Raw genomic sequence first — 12,454 nt, 5'->3', positions numbered from 1 at the left:
AGTCAGTCAAGCAAACTATCACACAGAAATGGACCCTAATTGGACAAATGGAAATGGCTGATCCAGCGTATGACTTTTATATGCAAATTATTTGTTCAAATTTCCTTCCCCCACCAACATACTAGTTATCATCTGGTTATTGTTATCTTTATTATCAACATTTTTTAATGTTCAAATATACCTTGTGTGTTTTGAATGTTGGTACTGAATTCCCATCACTGGTCACAATACCAGCACTCTCCTGACCCCTGTGAATACAAAAAGGCATCAACTGTTAAATTTAAATTTACCTCATTGATAAGCTTCTTTATGAAGCATACTTTTCTCAAGAGCATTCAGGAACTGACAATACATTACATGCTACCAGTACCAGTGCCCCTTCTACTCACGATGATAGTGACCAGATAGATGATATTGTCTGAGTTCTAACTAATATGCCAGGCACTGTCCTAAAATTTATAGGAACGACCTAATTTATTAGGCTCTCACAACAATCCTATGAACTAAATACTATGATTATCATGATTATCATTCCCATTTTACAAATAAGGACACTAAAGAAATGGAAGTTAAGTAACTTGCCCGATGTTGCATGGAAAGTGGCAGCACAGCCAGGATGAGAACACAATCTGACTCCAGAACTTGAGCTTCTAACCCCTGTACTACGTGGCCTCTAAATTGAGTATGTAGATATAAATGGCTATCTCCAAATAAATTGTTAGGTAAAATGCTTAGTTGTGGGTACTAGAATCATGAACAAAATTCTTTTTTTTTTTTTGAGTTTTTGCTTTGTTTTTCTGCACTTACCACTTTTCTTCCCCAACAAATATCTGTCACTTTAGTCATTACAAAAAAATAAATGCTGCTTCTAAAAATGATAAGCTAATCAGGAACTTTGTATTTCATCTCTGCGTTAATATTTCTAGGTGATGAAATAAAGAAAAAAGCCAAAAGCTGGGCCGGAGGTAGTTATAACACACCTTAAGACTAAGAGGATCTGTACCACTACGGAGTAATAAAATAAAGATTCCAAATGCTCCACAATTTTAATAGCTCTATAAATACTAGATGTGTTTTAACAAATTTTTGTTCCAAAGAATGTATAACAGGGTAGAAATAAAAGGTAAATTTCTATCATATATGTATATGTACATTAATAACTAATTATAAGTCAATTAATACATTGACTTATTTGGCTAAAATAATATTTTTCAAAATTATATATTATAGTTGTTTACGCATTTTTTTAAAGTTTATTTATTTTGAGAGAGAGAGAGAGAGAGAGAGAGAAAGTGAGCAGGTGAGCTAGTAGAGGATGGACAGAGAGAGAGGGAGAGAATCGCAAGCAGGCCTCCATGTTGTCAGCACAGAACCCGACTTGGGGTTAGATCAGATCATGAGCCAAAATCAAGAGTTGGACGCTCAGTGGACTGAGCAGCCCAGGCATCCCTGTTTAGCATTTTAATAAGAAAAAAAGTACAACATTAAGTGTACCTGCAAAGTAAAAATCTAAATATTTAAAATTAAAATTTTACTAAATTATCAATGCATTAAATACTACCAATACGTTAAATATATATGCATAACTCTATACACCCTGTAAGACTGGATCACTTATGACTTAGGATTTCTTTACTGAAATGATGTGGTCTTCAAGGTTAACCTATGCTAGAAGACTAAATGATTCATGGCAGAGGGGAAAAAAAATAACGTTTGCCATAAATCTTGAGGCAGAAAGAACCTCTGCCAACCACTTCTAAAATTATTTTTTAAAAATCAACAACCATTTAGTAAACCAGAGTATTATGTAAGAAAAGAAATAAACAAAAAAATGGTTTTCCTTCCCTTTTGTCTCCAGGGTAATTTCCCCTTAAGTCTGAAATGAAAAACGTTAGGCATCATTTAGGTCCAGGCTTCTTTAATCACAAAGCCTGCGTATTTGGCAGTTTCTCAAGTTACTCCCCTCAGGCAGCTTGAACCAGTTAAACTAGATCTTTTCAGCTCTTTGGAGCTTATTGACAACCAGCCGTCTGGTTTCCTAGGAAACAAAACCTTGGCTAGAAATAGTGAATCATTTCCAGGTCACTTTCAACATGGAGAGTGGAGCAGGAAAGCACTGGACTGAAGAAGAGGTTAAAGCTTTGCTAAGTGTCTGGGCAGAAAAAAATATACGAAAACAACTTTATGGAACACTGAGAAATAAAGGAATATTTATTTACATTGCTAAAAGGCTGCAAGCACTAGGAGTATACAGAGATTGGAAACAGTGCCGGGCAAAGTACAAAAATCTCAAATATGAATACAGAACAGTTAAATATGCCCATAACTCTGGAGACAGCTCTAAAACTATGAAGTTCTTCCATGATTTGGATGCGATCCTGCAGTATGAACCTGCCACCCAATTAACAGAGGAAGATGCAAATGGCAGGTGCCTGGCAACGCTGAGCCAAAGTACAGCTCCAGAGACCACCGAAGGTAAAAAAGAAAAAGTAGCATTCTTTTGTTGTTTTTACCTAACAAACTATAACAGTATAGGATTTCTGAGTCCATATGATAAACATAGCCTGGAATATTATGGTTGAGAAAAACAACTGACTTGTTACAGTATTTTGCACAAGGTAAAAAATTTAGGAAGATTAAATACCTCCACTTTTTAAATCCGCAAAATATTGGAAAAAAAAAAAACAAAAAAAAACAACACATTAAAATGACATTAACTCCTAATGCCAACTGCTCCTTAAGCATGCCTGATGTTTTGTGAAAAATGGATTGGGCTTTGAAAACATTTTAGGTTTTAATTTTTTAAGGGTGGCAAAAGAAAAAAAAAATCAAATATATTACTCCACTGTTGTTTCCCCACAGCTCCAAACAAGACAGAACTTTCTGCTCTATATTAACGTTCCCATTTTTCTAAATTTATCAATAACAGCACTAAAATACTAGGAAATAATAACTTCTTTCATTACTTGTTTAGAAGAACAGCTCCCTTTAACAAAAAAATGAAACAAAAATAGACTTGATAGATTATATGATTTATGATTAAATGATTTAGATATTAAAACAAGGTTCTTGACTTGCTGTGTTGTTAAGCCCAACACTATTTACATAGAATTTGCTCACTGTCTGTGGAAGCTGAATATATCACCAGGGAAAGAGGGGAAATCAATGGCAGTAATGAGATTTCTCCCATAGCGAAAGTCTTACAGATGCTATTTTTGAGGGCAGAGTTGTTCAATTCAAAATTTCTAATACCTACTGTCTGTGTATATCATGTGCAAAGCACTGAGCTACATGCTTTGTAACTGCAGAAAGGAGGGCATCATGAATAAATTTAACACCCAAAAGAAAATGGTAAGTGGTAGAATAAAGATAGCAAATGAGAAAGGATGGTACAATGACAGAAATTGAAGTTAGGTTAATTTGGGTTATCTGAACTTTGTGTGCAAAGCTCAATAATAAATCGTTTGGTAAAAAATGCACTTCACTTAACATACTCCCTTTACATTGCTGATACTATACCAAATTCTGAGAAAGCTCTGCAGCCACTGTCAAGTTAAAGAGCAATAACACTGGGGGCAGCTGGGTGGCCAGTAGGTTAAGGCATCTGACTCTTAATTTTGGCTAAGGTCATGATCTCACTTTCCTGAGTTCGAGCCCTATGCTGTAAAAGCCCAGCCTGCTTGTGATTCTCCCCCTCTTTCTGTCCCTCCCCTGCTCGCACTCTATCTCTCTCAAAATAAATAAATTAAAAAAAAAAAAAGAGCAATAACATTATTTTATCCAATTAATCACCCTGCACTCTTTGGAATTTAAATGCTTTAAATATTGGTTAATGGTAAGTAAATGACTCAACTTCTGAAAGGCCTTGATTTTAACCAGAGGTTGGTGTAATGAAGATGTGGGTGCTAAATCTCCACTATTTTTGCCCCTCTCTTCTCTGAGCCACCCCCCCCACCCTGGCGCGCGCGCGCGTGCGTGCGTGTGTGTGTGTGTGTGTGTGTGTGTGTGTGTGTGTGTTTAATCTCCACTTAACAGGATCTCCTTCTAACCCATTCAGGTACCCCCATGGCTCCAAATTCCCCATTTTCACTCGTAAGCAGATGGCCCATAATTACTTCTGAACGTTGTATGTTTCAGGTATCTCAAACCCTCCAATTCTAAAACCATACTCTCTCTCTTCCCTCATTCAGAACTGATCCTCCTACAAACTGCCTCCACCTTACTATCACTGTATTTCCAATCATTTAAATAAACATTAAAGATTTGAGATATCCTTGACCTTTCATCAGTCACTAAGTCCTTAAAAAAACTACTGACATGTTTCATAAATTTTCCCCTGTTCTATTCTCATTATCACCATGTAGAACTTCATCTATCACATGGAATATTAAGATAAGCTCTTAACTGGTCTCCTTACTTTTCAGCCCCTTCCTAACACATCATCTACAATGTCTCTGGTTGTTGTTCTTTAAACGTTTTGAATTATAAAATTACAAGCACATTAGCATTTTGTTTACTTTAAAAATTATCTTTAAATTATACCCAGAATTAATTATAATTCAGGATTAAATGTTACTTAATGGTTCCATAATATGAGTGCATATACAGTTTGTCTTTGCCCCCTAAGAGAAATGATGCTATAATCAATACCTAACATTATCACTTTAGAATAGACTATCAGAAGTTCAATTACCGGTCAGGAGGGCTAGGATTACTTTGAAACAGTCCTAAAAAAAAAAAAAAAAAAAAAAAAAAAATGCTTTCCAAAAGAACTGTACTTTACTTAACTAACTATAATGGTGTATGTGATTGATAACTTTTAATTTGCATTTTTTAATTACTAATGCTATGGAACAATTTTCTATATGTTTATTCACTTTTACAAATTATGTCAACTGAGGTCTTACAAACTGCGTGATCTCTTTTGCCTTAAAATTTTGGCTGCTTTTTATTTGATCTATAGAATTCAAAAGTTTTCAATGTAATCAAACAGTGATGAAAAAGGTTTTCATTAAAGTTCTTAATGCAATCAAATAGTCTTTTTTAAGGCTTAGAAAGCCCTCCTTTACTTTTGGTCTGATTCATTTATAATGTCTTCTGGTTCCTCTATGGGGAACCAGCACAATTTTTATTGGTATATGGTAAACTGAAGAAGGGAAGAAAAAGAATGTGCCTTTTCCACTGTTGGGATCAACCTCATGCAAGTGGTAAGAACAGAGGATCTAGTTCCTGTTAGGCAGCAGGTAGCCTGACTGAGCCTTGGCAAAGGACTCAAATACAAACTCTTAAGAGGCTTCATGTTCTGGAAGTTATAATCATCCTCAACTTCAGAATACCTTTGGCCTACTATTACTGCTGAATCACATTCTTTCAGTGACCAAATTTCCACTCTATTTCTCTCCTCTTAACTTGATACAAATGCATCAGGAGTGATGACTTAAGAGTCTCAGTTTACAATCTCCAGGGCATGGGGGCCCTACATACAATTTTGGAATTATGCTAGGAATGATCAACCTAAGAAAAAAAATAGCCCGAAGAAGTTGGGAAGAGAAGCTTTTCTTTATCACGCCTACCAATATTTTCAGCTCCACGCTGTTTTCAACAAACATAAAACTAGGTCCTAAATCAGATAACAGACTAGCAAACTAGGGGCGCCTGGGTCGTTCAGTTGGTGACTCAATTTAGGCTTGGGCCATGATCTTGGAGTCATGGGATAGAACCCAACACTCCATACTGAGTGGAGAGCCTGCTTGAGATTCTCTCTCTCCATCTCCCCCTCTGCCACTCTCCCCAGCTTGCTCTCTCTCTCTGAAAAAACAAAAAACATTAAAAAGTAGCCTGTGCCTCATTTTATGAAAACACCCAACTCATGAAACCAGGAAGATTAAGGCACCATTTTCATTTTTCAAGGTTGGCATGGTTCTTTGATATGACACATTCTTTGGTCTACTTAAGCATAGCTTAGATTAATTTCTGGAAAGTTTAGTGTGTACCAACCAGCTAATTATAAAAGATACATATAAATTTTAGCTATCTGACCAAATATGCCAAATAAACAAGATTTTCAGATTATCTCATCACAGGACCTCTGTTTTACATTGCTAGTATCATTTATCAAGTCCCTATTATGTTAAAGTACCTAAAATACAAAATTAAAGAACATCTTTATTTTAAAAATGTAATTTAATTTGAAAATGAACCACAATCATCTCTAGAAACTTATAAAATTAGCAAACAAAACTAGTGGAAGTTCAAAATAAACCATGTCAATGGAATGGAAGAAATTAAATTTGGGGGCATCTGGGTGGCTCAGTCGGTTAAGCGTCTGACTCTGGCTCAGGTCATGATCTCACTATTCCTGAGTTTGAGCTTCACGTTAGGCTCTGTGCTAACAGCTCAGAGCCTAGAGCCTGCTTCGGATTCTGTGTCTCCCTCATCTCTCTGTCCTTCCCCGCTCGTACTCTGTCTCTCAAAAAATGAATAAATGTTAAAAAAAATTGATAAAAAAATTAAAATTTCCTTTATATAGATAAGTACAGTATTTAAATATTATACAGTATTTAAATCATATAAAATCTATCACAAATCTATAATCTTTCATCAATATGATCAAATTCAGCTCAAGCTACTAGCATTATCAGTCATTTAATTCAATATTTATCTTCCCTAGAACTTACTCTAAAAGGAATTCCATTCTTTTTCCAGGTAAAATGTCAGTTACATTAGAAGATAAGGAAGACCTCTCAGGAAATCCTTTACTTTTGGTTTCTCACATCAAACCAATGGAACTAGGTGGGTCAAAAAACAATGAAACTGATCAGATTCCAAATTGGAAAGTAAGATTGGTTTATGAGAAAATGGATGATTTTTCCCGATAGAAACACTTAGGATTACTTCAAGTTTCCCTCTTTTTTTTATAATCTATACTAAAAAAATCATTTTTAAAAATAAATGATTTCTTTAACAAAATGTAAATTGCCTAGAAATACTACCTTTCAAATTCACAACCTTCATCCTTTAAATATAGTAAGAAATATAGGTCAAAATTAAACATAGTAGATGCTTAATATTTAATGAACATGTCACTTTAGCACTCCTGAGGTCTAAGACAAACAATTTTACATGTGAAAGTAAATAATATCAAATCAATAATGAGGTCAAGGATGATTTTATTCACCCAAATTAAAGTCAATATAAATCCTCACTTTGCTTCTAAATTTGTATTGAAGGTTGTTAATCTAAGTAAGGAAAAATAGTGAAAAGCATTTCAAAACAAAGACATTAAATGTACCACAAAATAAAAACACCTCCATATACCTCAGGTAAATGCTAAAAAGTGGTTTTTAATGACTTACATTATAGATGCTGAGGTCTGAACTACCTTCTTATTAAACACAACAAACATGAAATCTGACAAAAACACAAGATAATGTGGTTGTTAAAATAGCCAACATAACCTCAGTAAGTTGCAAAACTGTACTAGAGATCTAACATGAAGGTACCATACTAGGATTTCTAACTAAGCGGGGACATTCTGTCTAGGGCATTATGAAATTTCTGGCACATTTCCTTGCATTAAAAGAATACTTCACTTAAAATGACAGTTGTTCTTTAACCAATGGGACATTTTATTTTCATGAGGAGTAAGAAGCACCAATTGTTGTAACATGCCTCTTCCAACCCTTCATTCATGAATAGTCTTGGTTCCCAACCCTGATTGCACACTAGAATCACAATCTGGGGATGAGGGGTGGGGTTAGCAGTGAAGCAGTGATTTATAAAAGCTCCCCAGGAGATACTGATATGTAGCCAATGGAAATCATTAGATTAAAAGGAAGAGGAGATAATTGCTCCCACCTATCTTATCACCAAAAAATAATAAAAAAAAATAAACTGTTCTCAACAAGCCATTTTCCAATTGCATTGCTTTCTACAAGTCAATATTACAAAATTATGTATTCAATGTTCACTATATAGTTAAATACACACCACAGACCAAAGGAGTGGGATGGACGGGTAAGGAATGATAGAGAAAAAAACATGATCAAAATGTGAGTAATTAAAAACAACTGTATTAAAGCCAGTCACTAACATGACAACAAACAGATTCAGGTTCTGTACTTCTTTTATCCATTAGTTTCAGAGGAAAGCTAAGCTATGATTTGTATTCCATCTCCCATGGAGAAAATGTCTTTCTTTATTAAGGATGCATCTAATTATTTATCTTATGTAACTATATATATATACATACATATACATGTGTATGTATATATATGTGTGTGTGTGTGTGTGTGTATATATATATATATATATATATATATATATATATATATATATATATATCTTTCCCTCCCCACCTGATACAGGTAACTCTACATCAATTATGGAACCCCCTATTAATCCAACTTTTATTCCAACTGTAGCAAATGAAGGAGGAAAACACTGGACTGTGCCAGAAATTAGGGCTCTAATAGGCATCTGGTCTGATATGAGAATACAACAACAACTAGAGGGAACAGTGAGAAATAAAAGGATATTTGAACAAATTGCTGCGAAGCTTCAGAAATTTGGAATAGAGAGAGATTGGAAACAGTGCAGAACAAAGTACAAAAACTTAAAACATGAATATAAGATTGTAAGAATGGCTCAAGACCAAGGAATAACTAAGAGTATGAAATTTTTTACTGAGCTGGATGCCATTTTGGGACACAATAAAACAGAAAAATCACAAGAACAGGAATTCCAAGATGGAGAACAAGCCACAGGATGTGCCAATGTAAAAAGAGAAGAGGATCGGACAGGTAGGAAGACAAAAGTAATCTTAACATCAGGCTACATCATATAAAATGTCAGTAGCATGATAACATGTATATAATCTAAGTTAAATAGGTTTCAGTAAATGTTATTCAATAAGCTAATTGTTCAATTTATCATGAAACAGATTGAATGTATAATCGATCTCCTCCAGGACATAGAGAATAGCACAGTTATAAAAAAAGGGTGAAATAAAATTGGATCTCCACAAGTTTAAAAATAGACCAATTTTAATAAAGTAAAAATGCAACTCTAGATGGCAGAAATTAAAGCAACTTTTCATATCAACTATGGTAAAATTGTGAGTGAACAGAAAAAGGACATTAAAGAACTTAGAAAAATACAAAACCCATGAGAATGTCTTTGAAGTGTGGTTCTTCTGGGACATATCATAAAGTTCTTTAAAATGAGTTTAATCCAAAGGATTAAGATACAATACACAAAAAGATATGATAGCATGAAATAAATTGGATGAGTTCTAGATCAGGAGTCAGGAAATCCAAGTTCTAGCTCAGTCTTTGTGGAATCCTAAACCAAGTATCTCCTCTACACTTGACAAAATGTTCTTAAAGACCTCTACTAACCATAAAGTTTCTAGATCTTAATATCTGCCTTAAACAATGGAGTCTTAATTCCTAGAGTGTGAGTGTGTGTCTAGGAGAAAGAGAGGCAATGACAGAGTTAGGACTAAGAAATGGTGGTGAGAAGTATTAAAATCTTTTGTTGGGGAGAAAAAAGAAACCGGTCTGCTAGAGAACTATATACATCTATCCCATGAAAAATAAAATGACTAGTGATAAAGTAGCCCAACAGCAGCAGCATGATTCTGTTCATACAGTAATTGCAGACAATGATGATTCCATCAGTTATGAGTCTGTAAGTCTAGCTACAGACTTACAACACCAGGTATCTACAGGGACCTACGACTGAAAGATTTTTAAGAGTGGGGAATCTAAATTAGAGAAAAGGAAACAACTACAGTATTTAGCACCAGGCTCACTGTAAAAGGGAAAATAACATATTAGAGTTTAAAACACAATCCTGAAAGTGAATAAAACCAAATCACCATATATCCCACTATGTTCACACAGCCATTGCTGGAGAAGCAGCTGAAGATGATTTAGTCAGTAATATGTCAGAAGACCTAAGAGAGAGAGAAGTAAAACAAAGTCCTGGCACAGGTAAAACAACATTTTTTTGGTTTTGCGTGTGAAAAAATACATAAGATGTTATTATATGATGTTGCTATGGACTGAAATATGTCACTCCTAAAGTCGTATCAACAAATGCAAGAGCATTTGGAGACGGGACCTTTGGGAGTTAATTAGGTTTAGATGAGGTCACAAGGATGGGGCCTTTATGATGGGTTTTATAATTATATTTTATATATAATAGTATAATAAGATGCTACAATAACTAAAATACTGTAAGACGCTTTAAGAACATGTACGAAGTTGTAACATTATATGAAGAATAATACTCATATTTACAAAATGCAGAAATGGAAGGTGAAAACGATTAATGACCCATAACGTTCCCTATGGCTGTTATTCTCAAAGTGTAGTAGCATCAGCACTGTCTGAGAACTTATGCATGCTTAAGTTTAAGAAATACTGCCCTATGGTAAAGAATACTAAGGGGGTAGAGCAAAGTAAGTGCTTCCTATTTGACTGTTTGCCTTTTACACAAACCAAAATGAGGGATGAGGGGATCACCAGGCCCTCAAACAAAAGCCTAGCCATCACAGACCTTGCACATAGTTCAAAGATTCATACAACCTTGGAAAATGTAAAGGTCATATTGATTAACAAACCAGGTAATCAAATTCCACACACCCTTGGCAAACTTCTTTGTCTGATTTATCAGAGATGGTAGATTAAAAGCTCAGTGGGAGAAACGAAAGCTGCTAGAACAGTGGAAGGTGGAAATAGGGAGAAATTAAGGAGACTAATACGATAGGAACATGCAGCTGATTAGGGGTACGATAACAAAGGTAAACAAAACTGTGCTCCTAAGGTTTCTCAGGGCATCACAGCAATGACTCTTGTCATTAAAAGGAAAAAGAAAAACAAAAAAAAAGTTAAAATCAGATTGTGTTTAGTGAGATAGAAAGATTTCCATGGAAAAAGTTAAGAAACTTGGCATTCAGAAGATTTTAGCTTGTTAGTCCTCTGGACTCACTTAAGTCCAATACCTCAAGATAATTTTTTATATGTGAAAGGAAAACATTCAGCCAGATAAAAACTGAGAGGGTTTTTAAAAACTGTCTGGTATGCTTATATGTTAATTTGGAATATGTTTAGAAAATGTGAAACAGGAAATATTTACGGTCATTCTAGAAATTAACTTATTTTAAACTTTCCCATGAAAATAAAAGCAAAGGTATAAACCCATAAGAATCCCAGCAGCTAAATGCATCGGGAAAAAATTTAAACAGGTAAGGACTTTAGGCACAACTGCAATGCACAACTATTGAGGCACAAATTGCCACTGTACTATTTAGAAGATTTTGTACTGAGGTATAAAGATACGAATATTTATCTTCAGGATAAAAATTCACATCAAATACCTTTCTTTAAAAACAAGAACACAATAGGGGCACCTGGGTGGCTCAGTCGGTTGGGTGTCCAACTTCAGCTCAGGTCATAGTCTCACATGGGTTCGAGCCCTGCATCAGGCTCTGGCTGACAGCTCAGAGTCTGGAGCCTGCTTCAGATTCTGTCTCCCTCTTTCTGCCCCTCTCCCACTTGCGCTCCATCTCTCTCTCTCTCAAAAACAAATGGATATTAAAAAAAAATTAAAAACAAAAACAATAAAGTGATAAACATTCTTGTAAAAATAGGTAGAGGTCATTTTATTTTGATTTTATATATTCTACTAATGAAATATTGTAATCTGAGTTGCTATTGCCCCATATTGTTAACATTGACCCTTGGTCATAAAACTGATCTCCTAAAGGTTAATTTTTTTTTTTTCCCATCTTAAATGTATGCCAGGAGATTCCTTCTTATTTCAAATAAAAAATCTAGCAAGAGCTGTGGACCTCCCGGATTCTAGATAACTACTTAGTTCCCTATTTAGAACTCCTGGAGATTTTGGTCTAGTGTAGGTTATAGGATGGGTTCAGGTACCTATATTTTTGTAAGATCATCAAGCACGGCCAGGGTTGAAAACCACAGCTGGGTTGTCTTATTTAGAGAATAAGACCAGCAGAGGGCTGAAGAAAGTAATACATCAAATCCAGTCTGATTCCATTTAGGCAAGAAAAAATAGCCATTCCAATTATCACTTTAAAAAATGCATGACTGGGGCGCCTGGGTGGCGCAGTCGGTTAAGCGCCCGACTTCAGCCAGGTCACGATCTCGCGGTCCGTGAGTTCGAGCCCCGCATCAGGCTCTGGGCTGATGGCTCGGAGCCTGGAGCCTGTTTCCGATTCTGTGTCTCCCTCTCTCTCTGCCCCTCCCCGGTTCATGCTCTGTCTCTCTCTGTCCCAAAAAATAAATAAAAAAAACGTTGAAAAAATAAAAAATAAAAAATGCATGACTAATGCCATATGAAAGAAGTTAATCACTGGGAAGAATCACAGAACTCGTGGGCTATGCCTATCTATTACAATAAATAAGAAGAAATGGCCCATGAA

The 12,454-nt window shown here is 35.2% G+C and overlaps 2 protein-coding genes across 10 annotated transcripts in view; one reads left to right on the top strand and one right to left on the bottom strand.

Annotated features, from left to right (window-relative positions):
• Nucleotides 1-12,454, bottom strand: part of PPAT (phosphoribosyl pyrophosphate amidotransferase) — a 35,622-nt gene that overhangs the window by 11,856 nt on the left and 11,312 nt on the right. Inside the window, exon 2 of the mRNA XM_045473964.1 lies at nt 182-248. Within this exon, the coding sequence (XP_045329920.1) occupies nt 182-248 (67 nt within the window). The remainder of the gene's footprint in view (nt 1-181; nt 249-12,454) is intronic.
• The window catches only part of PAICS (phosphoribosylaminoimidazole carboxylase and phosphoribosylaminoimidazolesuccinocarboxamide synthase), a 50,504-nt gene continuing 40,126 nt past the window's right edge, over nt 2,077-12,454 (top strand). For 2 of the 9 annotated variants that reach the window (XM_045473952.1, XM_045473949.1), the window contains exons 1-4: nt 2,079-2,475; nt 6,706-6,792; nt 8,367-8,801; nt 9,906-9,995. In XM_045473952.1, the coding sequence (XP_045329908.1) occupies nt 2,094-2,475; nt 6,706-6,792; nt 8,367-8,801; nt 9,906-9,995 (994 nt within the window). In that variant the 5' untranslated portion in view covers nt 2,079-2,093. Of the gene's footprint in view, nt 2,476-6,705; nt 6,793-8,366; nt 8,802-9,905; nt 9,996-12,454 lie in introns of all 9 variants that reach the window. The other 7 variants (XM_045473957.1, XM_045473955.1, XM_045473950.1 and 4 more) reach the window with 6 other exon arrangements.

Source organism: Leopardus geoffroyi, chromosome B1, assembly GCF_018350155.1.
Source record: "Leopardus geoffroyi isolate Oge1 chromosome B1, O.geoffroyi_Oge1_pat1.0, whole genome shotgun sequence".
NCBI lineage: Eukaryota > Metazoa > Chordata > Mammalia > Carnivora > Felidae > Leopardus > Leopardus geoffroyi.
The sequence above is the reverse complement of the archived record's forward strand: the minus strand, read 5'-3'. Positions and strand labels throughout refer to the sequence as shown.